Source organism: Enhydra lutris, unplaced genomic scaffold, assembly GCF_002288905.1.
Source record: "Enhydra lutris kenyoni isolate GAN:26980312 unplaced genomic scaffold, ASM228890v2 scaffoldscaffold19, whole genome shotgun sequence".
Taxonomy (NCBI): domain Eukaryota; kingdom Metazoa; phylum Chordata; class Mammalia; order Carnivora; family Mustelidae; genus Enhydra; species Enhydra lutris.
The window spans coordinates 1,883,620-1,904,608 of NW_019154103.1; the positions used below are offsets into that span (position 1 = coordinate 1,883,620).

General features: G+C 36.0%; 1 protein-coding gene across 1 annotated transcript in view; it reads right to left on the reverse strand.

Annotated features, from left to right (window-relative positions):
* The window catches only part of LOC111148420 (ankyrin repeat domain 31), a 151,073-nt gene that overhangs the window by 52,413 nt on the left and 77,671 nt on the right, over positions 1–20,989 (reverse strand). Inside the window, 4 exon segments of the mRNA XM_022504946.1 lie at positions 8,715–8,857; positions 9,716–9,850; positions 14,215–15,748; positions 16,941–16,993. Of these exon segments, the coding sequence (XP_022360654.1) occupies positions 8,715–8,857; positions 9,716–9,850; positions 14,215–15,748; positions 16,941–16,993 (1,865 nt within the window).

The window sequence follows — 20,989 nt, forward strand, 5'->3', positions numbered from 1 at the left end:
GTTGTGGTTTTGATTTGTATTTCCCTGATGCCGAGTGATGTGGAGCACTTTTTCATGTGTCTGTTGGCCATATGGATGTCTTCTTTGCAGAAATGTCTGTTCATGTCTTCTGCTCATTTCTTGATTGGATTATTTGTTCTTTGGGAGTTGAGTTTGGTAAGTTCTTTATAGATTTTGGATACTAGCCCTTTATCTGATATGTCATTTGCAAATATCTTCTCCCATTCTGTTGGCTATCTTTTGGTTTTGTTGACTATTTCCTTTGCTGTGCAAAAGCTTTTGATCTTGATGCAGTCCCAGTAGTTCATTTTTGCCCTTGTTCCCTTGCCTTTGATGATATTTCTAGAAATAAGTTGCTGCGGCTGAGGTCAAAGAGGTTGATGCCTGTGTTCTCCTCAAGGATTTTGATGGATTCCTGTCTCACATTGAAGTCTTTCATCCATTTTGAGCCCATTTTTGTGTGTGGTGTCAGGAAATGGTCCAGTTTCATTCTTCTGCATGTGGCTGTCCAATTTTCCCAACACCATTTGTTAAAGAGACTGTCTTTTTTCCACTGGACATTCTTTCCTGCTTTGTTAAAGATTAGTTGACCACGGAGTTGAAGGTCTATTTCTGGGCTCTCTATTCTGTTCCATTGATCTATATGTCTGTTTTTGTGACAGTATCATACTATCTTGATGATGACAACTTTGTAATAGAGCTTGAAGTCTGGAATTGTGATGCCACCAACTTTGGCTTTCTTTTTCAACATTCCTTTGACTATTCAGGGTCTTTTCTGGTTCCATACAAATTTTAGGATTATTTGTTCTATTTCTTTGAAAAAAATTGATGGTATTTTGATAGGGATTGTGTTTTAGATTGCTTTAGTTAGCACAGACATTTTCACAACATTTGTTCTTCCAATCCAAGAGCATGGAACGTTTTTCCATTTCTTTGTGTCTTCCTCAATTTCTTTCATGAGTACTTTATAGTTTTCTGAGTACAGATTCTTTGCCTCTTTGGTTAGGTTTATTCCTAGGTATCTTATGGTTTGGGGTGCAGTATGCAATGGGATCGAATCCTTAATTTCTCTTTCTTCTGTCTCGGTATTGGTGTATAGAAATGCAACTGATTTCTGTGCATTGATTTTAGGCTTGCAAAATTTTTGATGAGAAGCTGCCTGCCCCTCTTTTATTTGTTCCTGTATACAATTACATTTCAAAACTTTGTTTTAAAGATTTTCCCCACATAAATCAAAACCACAATGAGAAATCACCTCACAACAGTCAGAATGGCTAAAATTAACAAGTCAGGAAACAACAAATGTTGGTGAGGATGTGGAGAAAGGGGAGTTCTCTTCCACTGTTGGTGGGAATGCAAGCTGGTGCAGCCACTCTGGAAAACAGTATGGACGTTCCTCAAGATGTTAAAAATAGAGCTACCTTATGACCCTGTAATTGTACTACCAAGTATTTACCCAAAAGATACAAATTTGGTGATCCAAAGAGGCACCTGCACCCCAATGTTCACAGAAGCAATGTCCACAATAGTCCAACTGGGGAAAGAGCTGAGATCTCCATCAACAGATGAATGAATAAGGATGTGGCATATATACACGATGGAATACTATGCAGCTATCAGAAAGGATGAATACTTACATTTACATTGACATGGATGGAACTGGAGGGTATTATGCTGAACAAAATAAGTCAATCAGGGGAAGATAATTAGCAAATGGTTTCAATGGTTTCACACATATGTGGAATATAAGAAACAGCACAGAGGACCACAGGGGAAGGGAGAGAAAACTGAATGGGAAATCATCAGAGAGGGAGAAAAACTGTAAGAGACTCTTAATCATAGGAAACAAACGGAGGGTTGCTGAAGGGGAGGTGGGTACGGGGAGGGGTAACTGGGTGATGGGCATTAAGGAGGGTGTGTGATGTAACGAGCACTGGGTGTTATACACAACTGATAAATTATTGAATACTACATCTGAAACTAATGGTGTACATTTTGTGTACTTTGTTAGCTAGTTGAACCTAAATAAAAAAAAATAGTGGCATGTACATTTTAACAATGTTAATTCTTCCAGTTCTTGAGCATGGTATATCTTTCATTATATATCTTTATTTTCATTGCAATGATCATTTATTAATGCTTAGAAGTATATTTTTCTTTTAGGACACATGATGACTTGATTGGTGGTATCAGTTAATTATCTCCCTTTATTGTACTATTTTATTTTATTATACTATGTTGATAGTGATATTTTAATTTATTTTATGAGAATAAAAATAAATAAATAAATAAATAAATAAATAAATATTTTCCCTCTTTTTACTGATTCTCAGCAATTTGGTTATGTTACGTGTTGCTACAGTTTTCTTCATTTTTCTTTTACTGGAGGGCTGGTGAGATTTTGGTTCTGGGGGTTCACTGTTTCCATCAAATTTGGTTAACTTTGGTTTTTATTCTCCAAATTTTTTTCTATCCCTCCTTTTTGGGGATTAAGCCTGCATGTATATTACATAACTTGAGATTACCCTACAGATACTGAGGGTTTCTTATTTTGTCTTTGTTTTCTTACTTTTTTTCTTTATTTTGGATAATTTCTAATGCTTTATCTTCAAATCCACTGCACTTACTTTTCAGTATTTAATATGCCATTAACTAACCCATTTGGTGAATATCTCACTTCACATGTTTTATTTTAATCTCTAATAGTTTGAGTCTTATTTATAACTTCCATTTCTCTTCCCATCATCTAATCTTTTTGTTTTCCTCCACCTCCTTGAACATGAGAGTGTATTAGTTTCCTATTATTGCATAACAAATGATTACAAATGTGATAGCTTCAAATAATATAAATTTCTTATCTCACAGGTTTTCTGTAGGTCAGAAATGTGAGCATGGTGTGGCTACGTTGTCAGCTCAGAGTCTTCACCAGGCTGAAATCAAAGCGTCCGCACAGACTGATTATCACCTAAAGTTTAGGATCCTTTTCTAAGCTCCCTAGTTTTTGGCATAATTCATTTCCTTGAAAGTTTATAAGGTTCTTGTAATCTTGTTGGCTGTGGGGTGGGGACTGCTCTCAGCTCTTTCAAAACTTCTGCAGTTCTTTGCCAATGGCTCTCTCTTCTTTTAAAAGATTCACTTCATTAGGCTGGGCTCACCCACACTTGAAAGGAGTGTATAGGTCACTGAGTAAGAATCTTGAGGACCATTTTAGAATGCTACCTACCATGTGGAGTATATAGTTATATTTGTTTAACATAGTTTTCTGCTAATTCTATTATCTGTGCCATTTCTGGGTCTCTTCTGAATGATCTTTTTTTGTTTTTTTTCTCCTGCTTATGGATAATATTTTGTACTTTTTTATTTAAAAAATTTTGGACTGGTTGATAGACACTGTGATTTTTATATTGCTTAGTGCTGAATTTCATTATATTCCTTCAGATGTTGTTGGGCTTTGTTCTGGGACATGTTTCGGTTACTGGAATTAGTATGATCTTTTTGGTGTTTTCTTTAAAATTTTAAGGTTAGTTCAGAGAACCTTTTTGTACCAATTTAACTCAACTATGCAAGAAATACCCTCTACTTGATGCTTCCATGTTTTAAGAGTTCCTGCCATTTTGGCTGGTGGAAACATAAACTACTCAGCCCTCTATAAACTCCAGCAATGGTTCTGCCCATCCTTCCCATTGGCTCTTTGCCTAATCTTACATAGTTTTCTTGAATGTATTTGTATATCAGTCAAAGAAACAAGGGGATTTTCCTTCAAATTTCTAGAGAGTTCTCTTTATGCAGATCCTTTCTCTCTGGTATTTTGCCCCGTAAATTCTACCTGTTGGAGGCTTTTAAACTCCAAATTCTGTCTTCTGAACTTGAGGCCACAGGGCTGTTTGTTTTCTCTCTTTCTGCGCTTGTCTGGAAACTCCCTCTAGTCCATATGGTAAGGCAACCACAAGATTTATTTCATTTGCTTCCCTTCCCTCAGGACTGCTGCCCTGTGCTGCATTTTGCACAACTGATTCAAAACTGCTATTTTACGTATTTTGTTCACCTTTCAAGTTGTTAAGATGGGAGGGTATATCTTGTCCTTTCTATTCTTTCTTGTGTAAAAGTGGATGTCCATCCCTGCCTACTTTTTATCTTTTGCCCTATCTTTTCCTCTCACTCTCCTTTTCCTTATCTTTTAATCCTCTTCTTTTATAAAATACATGACCATTTTGGAAAATAACTTAAAACAGAAATTAAGATTTAAAAAGAAGTTAAGAGTTAGAAAAATAGGTGATTGAATAAATTTCCATGCAGTAATGCAAGAGTAAAAAAAAAAAATCTAAGAATTAAATTTATAGGCTATGATAGAATTGATATTGATTAGGTCTATGATACCACATATTTACCTTTCCTGCTATCTTTTTTTTTTTTTAAAGATTTTATTTATTTATTTGACAGAGATCACAAGTAGAAAGAGAGGCAGGCAGAGAGAGAGAAGGAAACAGGTTCCCCACGGAGCAGAGAGCCTGATGTAGGGCTCAATCCCAGGACCCTGGGATCATGACCCGAGCTGAAGGCAGAGGCTTTAACCCACTGAGCTACTTACGCTCCTCTCTCCTGCTGTCTTTTTAATCTTTCTAGTTCATCTATCAATATTCTATCTCAAGATAAACAAATAAAAACAAAAGAGAGGAAATTAGAAATAAAATGAGCCAATGATAGAAGAACTCTCACATGGAAGGAGAATTAATGAAGATATAAGGAAAGATGTTGGCAATATATCAGTGTCAAAGGAATGAAAATATCCTTAAACATACTACCTCCTTCTTTTCAAATAAAACATTTCTCCTTAAAATAAAGGCAATATTGATGTGAGAGTCTACTCTAAATGCAAACTTCGTCTATACTGATACTTATGTGAAGAGACTTAAGTGATTCTTTAGATTATGCAATAACAAACTCTGCCCATGGGCCAAATCCAGTCAGTTACCTGATTTTATAAATAAAGTTTTATTGGAACATAGCCATACTTACTCATTTACACATTGTCTATGACTGCTTTTTCACTACAATAGTTGAGTAGCTACAGCAGAGACTGTGTGGCCCAGAAAAACCAAACTGTTTATTATCTAGCTCTTTACAAGAAGTATTTAGCAATCCCTTCTCTAGACCAATTTTGTCCAACAAAATTTTGTGTGACAATGGAAGCACTCTAATCTACATTTCCAATGTGATAGCCACTTCCAATACGGTATGATACATGTAGCTATTGAGTACTTCAAATATGGCTAATGCAACTGAAGAACTGATTTTTTAATTTAATTTAAAATAATTTAAATTAAAATAGCCACATGTGGCTAATGGCTACAGTACAGGGCAGCACAGCTCTAAATCACATTCCTTTTCCAGGGGTAAAGATATTTATAATCTTTCTCAAGCAGCAGAACTAGGCCTAGAACTTGGGCTTTCTAATACCTCGTCCTGTGTTTTATCCACTAAACCAAGCTCCCCTCTCCCATCTTCTGGGGTTAATTTTAGCTCTTGACATTTATTTTTACAGAAGGTCCTTTGTATCTGAGTAATCATTTTCTCTGTCCCTTCAAGTTACCAAATTTCTTTTTCTTTTTCTTTTTTTAAAAAAGATTTTTATTTACTTATTTGACAGACAGAGATCACAAGTAGGCAGAGAAGCAGGCAGAGGGTGGTTGGGGTGGGGGGGGAAGTAGACCCCCTGCTGAGCAGAGAGCCTGATGCGGGGCTTGATCCCAGTACCCTGAGACCATGACCTGAGCCAAAGGCAGAGGCTTTAACCCACTGAGCCACCCAGGCGCCCCAAGTTACCAAATTTTTATAAAGGAAGCTAGAGTCTTCAAAATAGGAAAATTCTCACTCATGGAAACCATTTACAAAATGTTACCCAAACAACCTCCCTCCTTACTAACATAGAATCTTTCCTATCCATCAAGTCAACAGCTTTGTTGTTCGGTTTATTACTCGTCAATTATGTTGTAAACAGCTAACAATAAAATGTAAACACACTACAAATTGATTACAAAGTCCGAAGGTACAAATATAAAATTTCCTGAAGTCAAACATTAAAATAATGTTGGAGAAATACTTGAAGCACCTGTGAAGCCATGATGAATGAGAAACTGACAGGTAAAACTGTTAACCTAAAAAAAGAAATATCGTAGAATTTGAATATAAAAGGACTGATAGAAGACCTAGTAAAAACTTGTTATACCTCTCAAAATGTTTGCAAAAATACCTTCCTTGAGGTAGGGGTACAGAAAAATCAAGTATGAGATGAAGTATATCCTATGTACTGTCACACAATTTTGCCAGAAAAGTTGGGCCATGAAAACAAACTTTATTCACTCTTTTCCTGTTTTAGAAATTAGCATATGTATCAATTAGAACCTAAATAAAATACTGCTTAGAAAAGAGTTAACACAGCAGGCCTTGAGTCTGCTATCTAGAGAGGCTGCTTGCAAGGCTGGCTTTTAGCTGACATCAATGAACCTGACTGGTAAACAGTACCCTACATTGGTAGAAAACTTTCCCTATTGATAATGGTAACTTTCTTTGCTTAAACATTCTACACAACCAATGTGGTTTGTGCTCTTAGAAGTCAGGAATCTTGGTATGTGCTAGGCAGAGAGTGCTTACATGACCAGTCCCAATATAAATCTTTGAAACTGAGTTTCTAATGAGCTTCCTTGGAGGGGAAACACAGAAATGACAGTTTTGTTGCTGGGGGAAAGGTAAGCTGTGAGTGACCTCCCATGAGGAAGAGAGCATAATAAAGCCTTCACTAAATACCCTCAGATTCCACCTGTGTTTTTTCCTAATGAGTCAGCAGCATATCCTTACTACATTGTTGTAACAAATCTTAGCCATGAGGGGTGCTTGGGTGGCTCATTTGGTTAAGCATCTGCCTTTGGCTCAGGACATGATCTCAGGGTCTCTGGATGGAGCCCTGCATGGGCTCCTGCTCAGCAGGGAGTCTGCTTCTCCCTCTCCCTCTGCCTCTCCACTTAGGCTCTCTCAAATAAATAAAATCTAAAAAAACAGAAAAAGAAAAAGAAAGAAAAAAGAATCTTAGCTATGAGCACAACTGTATGCTGAGTTCTGTAAGTCCTTCCATTCAATTCCCAAATTTACGGGTGGTATTATGGACCTCCTTATTTTCTTTGTTTTATATTGCATTTTTCAGGATAATGTCTAAAAATGTGATTTACCTACTATAGAATTTTGGCCCTTATTTAAGTGGTTTCACTTTAAGTGGCCTTTTCCCTGTACACATAACCAGTAAGCTAATTAATGACTCTTCCTGTTTGCCTTCTTCCATTTTATGACCAGACCTTATCTATTCTTTTAAAATTAAATATCATAAAGGCCAAAGAGCTTCTTTGGTCAAAAGAAGCCACTCTGGACATTAGTCTACCCATCTGGTATTATTAATATATATATATTTTTTAAGTAGGTGCCGCACCCAGGATGGAGCCCAATGTGAAGCCTGAATTCACAAACCTGAGATCAAGACCTGAACTGAGATCAAGAGTTGGATGCTTAACCAACTGAGCCACTCAGGTGCCCTTTTCTGATATTACTCTTAATCATTAGTTTAATCTCTTATTGCTGCAAATCATAAATTCAATACTATTCCTTTACATGACTACCTTTAGGCTAAAAACAGTGGGGATCTGCTTTCATAAAATTAACAAAAAATCACCAGGGCCTTAAAAATATCTAGAGACAGATAAATTGGTGTTAGTGAGAGGTTCAAGGTATTTTTTATATGAACTTTGGTTTTATATTGTTGTTATTGGTGTTGGTTTCCTTCACTATTTTTTCAAAGCCAGTGATTATTCCTGATGTCTGCATTGTCTATTGATAAAAGTCTTCTGCTCAGATTTGTCAAAAAGGAGTTTAAAAATCTTAATGATTTTAAGGTTTAGTTTTGAAATTCAGTGTTACTGAAATAATTTTCTTTTGTGTAATTTTCTTTTGTGACAGCTGTCTGATTAAGAAAAACAAAGGAGAAAAGGGACGCCTGGGTGGCTCAGTTGGTTGAGCAGCTGCCTTCGGCTCAGGTCATGATCCAGCGTCCTGGGATCGAGTCCCACATCGGGCTCCTTGCTCATCAGGGAGCCTGCTTCTCTCTCTGCCTCTGCCTGCCATTCTGTCTGCCTGTGCTTGCTCTCTCTCCCTCTCTCTCTCTGACAAATAAATAAATAAAATCTTAAAAAAAAAAAAAAAGTAAAGAAAAAAGAAAAACAAAGGAGAAAAATATATAACAAACCCTCAGGAACATGCATTTTTATCCATTCCTTTGAAACTTAAACCCACGGAGAAATTCTGAGTTAGAAAAAAAAATCTGTCAACATATATTATCACTATAATTAGATCTTTTACACACAAGAGCAAATCATTTAATACAATTAAAAATGGAATGTATTAGATTTATAGCCTACATTTACCCTGAGATATTTCATTTTATTCTGAGTTACATGAATTTTATGAGGAAAAGACAATGGAAAAACAATTCATTAGTTAATATGATTTTCCAGTTCATACACAACATCCTATCTTCATTTAAAATTTTAAGTAGGTTTTAAAAATCATTTATTTTAAGGAATTACTTTAGTGTTCAGTTTAAAATACCTTCATTTTCTTCACTCATTTTTCTAAGAAAAAGTAATAGGAAACCAATCTGATGTGCACTGTACCTTTAAATGATTGTTGGCAGCAGCATCATGTAAGGGATCAATCCCGTCTAGATTTTCACAATTAACATTAGCACCAGCTGTTAACAACTCTACAATTATATCATTAGATCCCTCACTAGATGCCTCATGAAGTGGTGTCCAACCTAAAAAAGGAAAAAAGAAAAAAAACAGAAGCTGCTGCCTATATATCAACATTCATGTAATAACTTCATTATTAATTTTATTTGCCCTAATACAATGGATATCTACGTTGATTCAAATGTATATATTAAGTATCAGACAAGAAATAATATTGAAAACCATGGCCTCAAAATGTTTCAATTTTGATAAACCAATCTCATAAAAAATATTTATCGATCCAAGTGCCAAAACAGAAGACTCACAGGGACTAGAGTAAATACTAATGTCAATTTGTCTCAACTCAGATATTAAAATAGAGAAAGATCAAGTTTGCTTCCCCATTTGTATCCCTGCATTGTCATATATCTCTTTAAAATGACATAATATTCTTGAAATCAATCTTTTGAGTTTTTCCCTCTGTTAACTCCTCACACAAGATTATTTTGTGCTTGAGCAAAATGTCAGATCAATTTAAAAATGGAGGCTGAAAATAAAAATAAGGAAAGAGAGAAACAACAAATAATTAAAAAGAGAGGAGAAAGAGAAGGGATAGGGAAATGGGAAAAAAAACTGGCACTCTCTCCAAAGTGACAGTTTAGTATTAAGATCTCTGAGAAAAAGACCTAAATAAAGCTCTCTTTACTCCCCATTCTGTATACGTCCTCTGAATGCTCCCACATGTATGTTAAAAACTGTTTCAGAGGAGGTTATTTTAGCAATGGATGAAAACCAAGATAAATTTAACTACTCAACTAAATAATATATTATTAAAAAGACAGTTCAAAGTTAGCAGCCAGCATGAGAACTGGGGTAGGGTGGATAAAATGTATATTTCAGTAATTTCAAGTTATAAACACAATTAAAATTTCAAGAATCCAAACCTGCATTATCTTTTAGATTCACATCTGCTCCAGATTCTATTAGAGCCTTCACCAGAGACAAATTTCCTCTTCTGGCAGCCAAATGAAGCCGGCTTTCTCCTTTGGCATTCCTCTTATTGATCCCAACTGTTTTCACTTCTGTAAATTTGCCAAGTAAAGCTGAGGTTTCTTTTCTGTCAAATGCTGATCATTACAAAGGAGCTCAGAAAATACACTGCAACTTCCTCAAAATATCCTAAGTAGGGTGCACTACACAAACATACATGAATATCATCATTGCTATTACTGTTTAAAAATCTAACTTGTGAAGGAATGTAGAGCATCTAAGCATATTAGTTTGTATTCATTCTAACAGCTGTTTAATCACTCTATCATAAGCTTGATTAAAACAAATAAACTTCCTTCAGCTCTACCCTCATTTTGCCCTCAGTAGTCCTTTAACAATGGAAAAAATTTTTCTTAAAACAAATTATAATTTTATAAAACTCCTCTTTCTATAACTCTTCTCTAACCCAGTGAGTGTGTTTCTGATCACAAAAGACACCAAAACCCAGAGCATGGCCCAATGGATTACTTTTTCTTTCAAAAAAGCATGCAGTACAACATCATTATCCGAAGATTTTTAAAAAAATCTTCTCCTTGCACTGCAAGTTACAGAGACTTAAGTCGGAGATTAAAAAAAATCAAAACCGGGGCACCTGGGTGGCTCAGTGGGTTAAGCTGCTGCCTTCGGCTCAGGTCATGATCTCAGGGTATCGGGCTCTCTGCTCAGCAGGGAGCCTGCTTCCCTTCCTCTCTCTCTGCCTGCCTCTCTGCCTACTTGTGATCTCTCTCTGTCAAATAAATAAAATCTTTAAAAAAAAAAAATCAAAACCAAACTAACAAAAAAACCTGACTATGTTTTCCCCTCAATTTCCTCCCCAAACCGTGCTAAAATGATAGTAAAAGATTTTTTTTTTAATACCATAAAAGGAAAATAGAAAAGGAAAAAATAGAGGACAAAGACTTCAACAACTTTTTGGTAACTGGAAAATCACTGCTGGAGAAGGGTTAACCAACTTCGTGAAGTGGGGGAAATGCCTCACCCAAATGCCTGCAAAAAGAATTAGGGAGAGAGCCCATCTAAACCCAGCACTTGGGGGCATCAAGTATGGTGAAAGGCAGTGTGCGTTGAACTGGGCTAGAAACATGAAGATTGACTAAAAGTATATACACAGAAGTTGGGACTAGTTCCCTTCCCTAACCCTGAATGTCTGGCAACCATTCCTCTCACCCAAGGTCCCCATCCCCAAGCCAGGAAACTAGAGATTTATTTTCTGTAGAAACTACATCAGAGAAGCTTGAGAGTGAGACACAAGGAAGGCAAAGTAGAGGATTAGAGTGATGAAATAGAAAAGAATATTCATTAAACCAGTAGTCCTCAAATGTAGTCCCAGATTAGCAGTATCAGTATCACCTGGGAAACTTGTTAGAAATGCTAATTCTCCAGCCCACCCCACAAGCCTACTGTAGAGGACAGATTTTAAGGTAACTCCTAATGATCCCCATCTCCTGGTATTTATGGCCTTGTATTATCCACTCCTCTTGAATAATTTGCTTCTAACCAATAGAATGCTTCAATATTGAGGGTATTTCACTTCCTTGATTAGGTTGTAAGAAACTGTAACATCTTCTATCTTGCTAGCAAAGTTGCTCTATCACCTTTAGCTTGCATGTTTTGAAGAACCAAGAGGATACACTGGAGAAGCTCATGAAGGAAGAAATGGAGGATGACCACAAGCTGGCTACAACCCTCAAGGAACTGAGTTCTGACAATAACCACGTGAGCTTGAAAATGGATCCTTCCCTGGTTGGGCCTTCAGATGAGACCCCAGTCTTGGCCAATACCTTGACTGTAGTCTATGAAACATCCTGAGCAGAAGACCTACCTAAGCCATGGCCAATTCCTGATCTACAGAAACTGTAAGATAAAAAATGTGTGTTGTTTTAAACTGCCAAGTTTATAAATGTGTAATACACTAATAGATAATATACCTAATGATTAGACTTTCTGGGAACAGAGCCCAGCAATCTGTATTTTAACAAGCTTTCCAGGTGAATCCGATGCAAAATATGGTTTGAGAACCACTGCCTTAAACCTTAAGACGCGCTCCCTGTTCTATTTCCTAAAGCTAGGAACTAGGCACATAGTCTCAGGGCAAGAGATATAAAGTTCAGAGAATTACTCTCTATAAGATGGATTCTTTGGTTATGTGAATCACAGGGAACACTGACAGCTTCATGTCTGCCACTGACATCTAGAGAAAATCATACTGCTCTTACAAATTTGCACTTAGAAATTCTTTATTTGAAGAATAAAGACATATTATATATAATGTTATATATACATTTATAGAGAATATATTTTAAAATTATGTAATATCCAAAACAGCAGACCTGTAGTTTGCAAGTAGACTTGTAGTTTGGAAAAATCTCTCCAAAAATTGTTACTGTGAATGGTACAAATCTTCTCACCTAGCTCATGGTGTGTTGTAGCAAAGAATATAGGCACATGAAAAACATTTTGGGGCAAAAACTCAAAAACTGTTCCATTTTACTGTCATCATAAATTTCTATAGCACATAACTGAAATTTTAAAATAAAATCTGGAAAAAACTGGAAAAGAAACGAACAGAACTCACATTAACTTCACAAAAAACTTCTTCATAAAGTCCACTGTGGTTAACGCTGAATACTTCTTAATAGCATCATACTTCATTAACAAATTAATAAATATTAATTGATAATATTTAATAACTGGCATCAACATTATTAATAAAGTATAATGCTACTAAGGCATACTTAGCTTTCAGTTACTTTGTATGTGATTTTTTTTTTTACTCTCTGGAAACTCAAGATCCTTAATTACATCTGCAGAGATTCTTTTTCTATTTAGGTAAAATTCACTCTTTTATATAAGATATTATCACAGGTTCCAGGGATTAAGACATGGACATGTGCTGGAGAGCCACTATTCAACCCACTACAGGAGGGATGTATAAGAAGGGCTTTAGATTACATGAGAGGGGGACAACGGGTGAAGATTCACAGAGAATGCCTAATCCAGTGTCCTTCCTACCTCTTAACAGACAATAGATAAATAAACCTTTCAGTGTTTACTATTTAACCTGAAGTGGCCTGACCTCGCCTACTGTTCACCACAGAACTAGCTCCAAGAACTGTCAAAGGATGGTTAACTTGTCCATATTGCCAAACATGCTCAGTTCATTCATCTGACAATAAGAAACCAGTGACCATTCTTTAATTTGCCTTATGGTGAAAGGGCTCAATGGAAATATCTAATGGATCTGGCATAATTCAGATGCATTGCCCCCATTCAAAATTCTTGCTGTCTCTCTGTTTATCTTACCTACCCTAACATTTAAAATTAGAAGTCATAGGCAGAAACATGACAAGAATGTACTGACGACTAATGGATTCTTATGTGGTACTTTATAATAAAACAATCTAAAAAAAAAAAAGCTGAAATAATCTTATGTTAGTGAATGAGAAGAACCAATAGTAAATCTGAGAGTTTAGAAAGTTCCTGAAGTACAGTGCACTGCTGGGTGTGATCATGTCAACTTTTACCTATACAGGTATAGGAATACAAACCTTGACTGCAGGTACCTTTCAAGAACTTTTGCCTTTTTCTGAAATTCTGAACTTTTTTGTGTTCTTGGATATTAGATGTGCAAATTTCAGAATCTGTTTTTTCTTTTTTCTCACCATTTCTCATAGTGGTTTCATCTCCATTGATATTATTAGTTAATTCCTCATCTGAAAAACAAACATTTTGCAACCTCAGTGCTGCACTTCTTCTTACTGGTTACATGATTAGAAAAGAGTCTGGCCTCATAACTCTTCTAAGTTTCTATTCCTAGCTGGACTGATTTTTTATTTTATTTTTATTTATTTATTTTTTAAGGAAATGAAACCCTTTAAAATGATTTTGGGGGCACCTTGCTGCATCAGTCGGTAGAGCGTATGATTCTCCTTCTTGGAGTTGTGAGTTAGAGCCCTGGTGGGTATAGAGATTACTTAAAAATAAAATGTTTAAAAAATGTTTTTATATAATAAAGTTTGCTGGATGCAATTCTGATGGGAATACTGTGAATCACTGAAATCAACAGAGTTAACAGTTATCTGCTATGGAAATGTTAGGTTAACGGATACTAAATAAGTGCCATATTAAAAAGAAAAATATAAAAAATAGATTAAAAAACATAAAACATAAAAATTGATAGAAATACTGCTTATTCTGTCAATATCAATTTAGCAACAACCTCTGATAATAACAGTTTGATTTTCAAAGTCAACAATATTACTTAACTAACAGTATCCCTAAATTATATAGTCCACATGTCCTCATTCTTGTCAGTTCAGCTAGTTCAGTGGGATTCAGTTAGAAATTTCTATAAAATAAGTAAATCTACAGGTGTGTACAAAGCAAGCAATACTACCAATACCTGGTTTATGAGAAATTTCCTTTTCTTCTTTCTGTCTAAGTTGTGAGATATTGGTCAATTCCTTACTGATATTGTCAGTGGAATAAAAAACTGTATCATGTATGGTTTTGCTCTCTGGAAGATCTTGTTTCCTTTTTTCAACTGTAGTTGTTTCTATTACTTGAGAATTAACAACTGTGGATAAAGGCCCATTTGAAGAACTTGTTTTCTGGCTTTCATCACTGTAATTCCTTTTAGGGTCTTCTCCTTCATTTACCTTTCCCACAATATGTATATCTGTTTGATCCATTAAAGGAGTTGGTGCTCTAGAGCTAAAATCTTGAGGCCTTTTGAATAGCTTCACATGACTAGTCAACTTTGAAGCTTCCTTTGTTGAAAATGTTCTTGGACAAGCTAGGAAAGTATGCTCAGGACTGCCATGTGAGTGATCAAAAGAAGTTTCACAGGTGCATTGTTCATAATTTGCAACATGTTGTTCAGGACCTATTGTTTTTTCTGAATCAGAAAGATTAACAGCTTCCTGATGTAGAAGTATTAGACTGCAGGCTTTCAACTCATTTGCCTGTGAAAAATGGTCTTCAGAAGGGAAAAACTGTTGAAAATCCATTTCTTCTGTATTTGTTATTATATTCTCATCATAGTTAAAATGGTTTTTGCAACCTGTAGAACATACCACTCTTTTACATGCTACAGTCTTCTCAGAGGTAAAGCAATCATCATCATCATTATTAAAATTTTCCTTTATCAAGGATGCAAAAGAATTTTCCCACTTCTTAAGGCTCTCACCTTTCTGACCTGAATTACTGTTTTCAGGAGATTTATGAGGGCTAATGCGCTGTTGTTCTGGATGACAGTGAGGCTGCTGATCTGTAGTAACAAGTGGTAACTTGATTTCTTTCTGTAAGCCAAGTCCTGAGAAAAGAGCAGCTTCCTCTTGGTCAGTGGATTCTAAGAATTTTATTTCTTGATTATCTGATAAATCCAGGTCCTGGGCATGTGTCTCTTTGGGAATTGAACAAGCCTCAATACTGTTACCTAATCCATTTTTCAGGCTTGACAGAGCTGGGCTAAAAAGTTTATGTGACTCTTCTGGAAGGTCATCAAAGGTTTGGAGATCATCTTGCTGACCAGTAACCAATCTGTTTCTTCTTCTGAAAGAAGAAAGAGCTATTGTCTTTCTTGGACTGCATATTTCTTGTTTTGCATCATCCACTTGAGTTCTTTTATGTCGTGTGTTTCTTCTTCCTTTATCAGTAGACACATTTGTGTTAGGACCTTTGACACTCTGAAGACTCTTCTTTCGGAGTCCCGTAGTAGAGTATATTTGGTGAAGTGCTGATTGTTTATGCTTAGAGTTAACAAATTTTGTGTCTTTGGAATCTTTTTGGTAAAGTTCATATACATCTTTATTTATAAATAAACCCTCTTTGCTTCCTTCATTAACTTTTACAAGTTCTGACTTCTGTCTGTTGGAATTTTCATCACAAACAAACCCAATGAGATTTTTAGAACAGAATTTTGGTTTCTAAAGAAAAAAACAAAAAGTTAGCTTTAATTTTCAGCTGTGGTTCTATACTCAATTAATTAAGCATTGCTGATTAATCAAACCATTACTTCATTCAATTATATGATTTGATCTAACCACAGGGCCTGATGGGATATGTACAACTGATATTTCAAAGAAGAAGACTAACAGAAAAAGACAAATGTAGTAGACTAAGACTCATTATGTATGCTAATGTGTATTTTCTGCTTCATATTTTAATTTGTTTAGCAGTATCCTAAAAAGCATAATAAAAAAATTTAATCTACTTAATTTTTCTGGGCTTTAAGCAAAATCAAAGAAGAATGCTTTAGAAACAATCTCATCTTCTCATTGTTGTATAGACAGAGCTAGATTAAGAGAGTTCTTTCATTTAGTATCTGTGACAGACTATAGGTAGGGCAGCAGAAGTGGGGACTTAAAAACAAGACAGACGGGACGCCTGGGTGGCTCAGTTGGTTAAGCAGCTGCCTTGGGCTCAGGTCATGATCCCAGTGTCCTGGGATCGAGTCCCACATCGGGCTCCTAGCTTGGCGGGAAGCCTGCTTCTCCCTCTGCCTCTGCCTGCCGCTCTGTCTGCCTGTGCTCGCCCGCGCTGTCTCTCTCTCTCTGACAAATAAATAAAATCTTTAAAAAAATATATACAAATCCCTGGGGCCTACCCCCACAGATTCAGATTAAAAAAAACAAAAAACAAAAAACAAGATAGACATCCTCCCAAACAGATCCACATGAAAAAATCATTGTGGGCTGAAGATGAAAACAGAGAGACCGCTTCCTCTCACTCACCACAACCCAAGCACCAGATGAAGAGTAACTGCCCACCATATAAATTTGAAGGAAAGGATCAACACCTTTGGCTCTTGTACTGTGCTTAGGCCAGAGGAAATTCGACATGGTTGATAAACCTCATGGCTCCATGAAGAGGAGGACAAAGGAAATGGCTACTGATACATCAGTGTGCCAAGATAAGCTATATTTACTCAATTGCTTCACAAACTAACAGCCCAGAACCCTCTGATCCTCATGTAATTATTCCAAAGTTTCTTAAAAGCAAAGGTGAAGTCACTGTTCCTGATGAATGCTTCAACCATCTTTCTTTCCACTCTGATAATCCATAAAATAAGCAGCAGGTTCATTCCATAAACATGTTTATTACTAAACAGAGCTATACCTTTTGCTGGTATGTATCCTCTATGTCTAATGGACCGGTACTGTTCTTTTGAGCTATAAACAAAAGGAGAAAATCAGAGAAAATAGCCTCCAATGATCAGACTCTAGATTTCTAAAACCCACCAGTCCTCTGCCATGAGAAAACCAGAGAAATAAGTGAAATTATGCAAACGTTTTCCATTCAAATTGGCACATATAACATTCCTATAATTGGTAACTTTCCTATGTTTTAGAAGCCCAATACTATCTTGAGAAACCTGAAAACACTTCTATAGGAAAAGCAATATGCTCCAACAAAAACTAAAGACTGGCAATAAACTCACTATTTTAACATTCGCCACAGATATATCCAGATATACAACTGCTACAAACTACTTTAATAAGGCAAAAGATTCTTTTATAATTAACTGGATTATCATTTCCTAATATGTCAGTTTATTAAGGTTCTAGTATGGATTAATGCTTCACTCTCTTAAAAGTGAAACATACATGCATGGAAAAGGCTATTCTTGAGAATGTGTAAGACAAAAAAGATGTTCTGAATAAAATATACCTAGGTTGATAATAAAAGAAAAGTACTTTAGTGTCTCTTTTAAATAGTAGAGGTACAATTAGTTACCTACATATGCATTTGACCACAAAAGATAAAAACCTAGAAACAGTGCCTTGTACATAGGAGGTATTCAATGATTATTTAATAGAGGGAGGAATAAATGAATGAACATCTTAGATGTGATATGTAAAAAACACAAAATTCTTTAAATACATTATGAACTAGAAATGTAAAAATATTTTAACAGCGATATAACTGGGAAAAAGAACATTTTATTTCTTGGGAATAATTTTCATGACAGCAATCAAATTATAATGTACACAATGAGGCCTGACATTCACCTATTCACCTCATGCAGGAGGGCTGACTCATAGAATGTCCTTCAATGGAGCACAGTCTCTGAAGCCTACTCCTTAGTTTCTATTTCCACTCATTTGCTTAGCAGCTGGGTGACCCTGGGTTAAGTTTCTTAACGCCTCTGCCTCAGCTCCATAAAATGAAAGTATTAACAGTCTTTATCTTATAGAATTGTTTCAAGGATTAAATAAGATAATCCACGTAAAAAGTTCAGAGGACTTCCTGGCACAAAGAGAGTGCTCCATTATTAATTTTGTTATTATTATTTTTCAAGAGCAAAAAGGACTGTGTGCCTTCTCCTAACTTTGGTTCTTAAATAAAAGAACAGGGGGCACCTGAGTGCTCAGTCAGTTAAGTGTCTTGTCTTCATCTCAGGTCATGACCCCAGGGTCCTGGGGTCAAGTCCTGCTTCTGGCTCCCTGCTCAGCGGGAAGACTGATTCTCCCTCTCCTATGCTCTTGCTCTCTCTTGCTATCGCTTGTCTCTCTCTCTCTCAAATAAATACAATCTTAAAAATACAAAAATAAATAAAAGTCTTTTAAATAAAAGAGCAGAAACCTTTTTCTGGTTCTACAGAAACCTGCTTCTGGTTCTACAGGAACCACCATTTGGGGCATAATTCCTAAGAGAATCTAGAAGCAAGAAAGGGGCTTTTATCCCTTCTTACTTTGCTTTTGTTTTTATTTTTGCTTTTTGGGTTTTTGTTTTTGTTTTACTCCTGTATAGAAAGCATCTTCCAACTAACCTTTTTTCTTTAATTTTCATCTTATTTTATTCAAATTCAATTAAGTAAATACAGTGTATCATTAGTTTCAGATGTAGAGTACAGTTATTCATCAGTTGTATATAACACCCAGTGCTCATTACATCAAGTGCCTTCCTTAATGCCCATCTCAGTTTTCAAAGTTATTATGCCCTAGTATAACCAACTTAAAAAAAAAAAAAACTACACAGATATAAATTCTGAGGTGGTGAATTTTAGTGATGTTGCTGTAATTCTTTTCAGTTAGTTAGTAAGTTAGTAAGAAATTGCTTACAATTTCTTACTAACTTATAAAGTTGGTAAGTTAGTAAGTTAGTAAGAATGAACTGTTGTATACCAAAGTAGATGTATTATATTCTACAACAGAAAAGCACCAAAAATACATTGCATGAGGAAAAGTCCTTTATTCATCATTCCCATAATTAAAAGATCTTCAACTGAAATTTAAAAGCAAATACTGTTTGATATTCTTTAAGTAAACTAATTTTTTCATTTATATTAAGTAAACCGATAATTAACTTAAGAAATATTCAAACCACCCAATGAAGCATAATACAGCCCACCTTGGTAAAATGCCTCCCTAAAGAAGAGTGGGAGCTATCTCCAAAGAAGAAAGGCTTGGGATTCCTTCCATGAATGAAATTCCCTTGGGTAAGTATAGGTCAGAAGTGGGCACTGTTGAACGTGAGATTCTAGATTTGGAGAAAGAGCTAAAATGCTGGAGAAAGCACTCTCAGCAGAACAAAACCATGCATGCTACCATGAAATAGAGAAGTCAAGCAATTAAGCAGATTATCAAAACAAAAATGTATAAATACACATACTTTTGCTTCCAACTGAATATTTGCAATTTTCCATATAGCTTGAAATGTAAATATGAATGCAATAATCTGTACAGTTTATATAAATATGAATATAATAATCCATCTCAATGTGCTTTTATAGACCTGGCCTCAAAAAGGCATAGTCTGTCCCTTTAATTTTCTGATGAGATTGGGCTAGAAGGGCAAGAAGTCTTTTGTTCTAAAGAACCATTAATTACCTCTTGGTGGCCTTCAATTATCAGTGATGTTATTTCTTTATTATACAGTAGGGTGTTTTAATCCAAGTCTTAGTCCTTAGTCAATAGTATTCAAAGAGTTACTTCTTTAGGGAAAATTTTATTAAAATATAGTTTAATGGAGTGCCTGGGTGGCTCAGTCAGTTGGGCACATTCCTTCAGTTCAGGTCATAATCCCAGGGCCCTGGGATCAAGCCCCATGCCTGGCTCCCTGCTCAGCAGTGAGTTTGCTTCTCCCTCTCCCTCTGCTCTCCCTCGTGCTCTCTCTCTCTCAAGTAAGTAAATAAAATCTTTAAAAAACACATATAGCTTAATGAAAGTGAATGAGGCACATACACATCTCTTGAAGGTAAAGAATTTGCTTGTTGTGTTTAAAAGGACTAACACACTATTTATTCAACAAATATTTACTAATGTCTACTGCAGATAAGGCATTTTAGTACTCATCACCACACTAAATAAAGATCCTTTCCTTCATTGAGCTTAGACTCTTGAAGAAAGACTGAAAATAAAAAATAAACAAATTGTCCAATGTGTTAGAAGGTGTTAAGTGCTGTGGGGAAAGGATCAATAGAATAGAGTAGGGCAAGAGGGATTGGAATGAGTGTGGCAGTTTGAAAGATATGTTCATAAATTTTTTGATACTATTCCTTTCAAAAGGTGCTTATAACGAATAGAATGTGGCAGAACTGGTTGTGTATCACTTCCAAGACTAAGTTACAGAAAGCTTGAAGCCTCTGTCTTGGGTGGATTCTCTCTCTTGATCACTTCCTCTGAGTCAGGCTGTCAGCAGACCTGTGGAAAAAGCTCATGTAGCAAGCAACTGAAGCCTCCAGCTAGCAAGCACTGAGGAAATGAGGCCTGCCAAGAACCACTCGAGTGAGCTTGAAAGTGGATTTTCCTGTCCTAACTGAGCCTCAGGATGACCATCCCTCACTAAGAACTTGCCTGCAACCCATAAGAGACCCTAATCCAGAATGGTTACTCACTTTAAAGGTTTCCAGACTTCTAATCCTCAGAGACTCTGAGAGATAATAAATGTTTGTTGTTTTAAGATGATAAACTTCGGGTAATTATTGCATAGTGATAGATAACTAATACAGTGAGGGTAGGAAGGAAGCAGGTTGCAGTATTAAATAGGATGGTCTAAGCCTCCCTGAGAAGATCACATTTGAACTAAGACTTGAAGGAGGTGGGGGAGGCCCACCTGAGGAACAGCAAGGAGGCCAGTGTTACTGAAGTCTAGTGACAGAGATAGAGAATGGTAGGAGAAGAAATTAATTAGGGTGGCCAGCTAAAACAGGGGCCTGTAGGCCA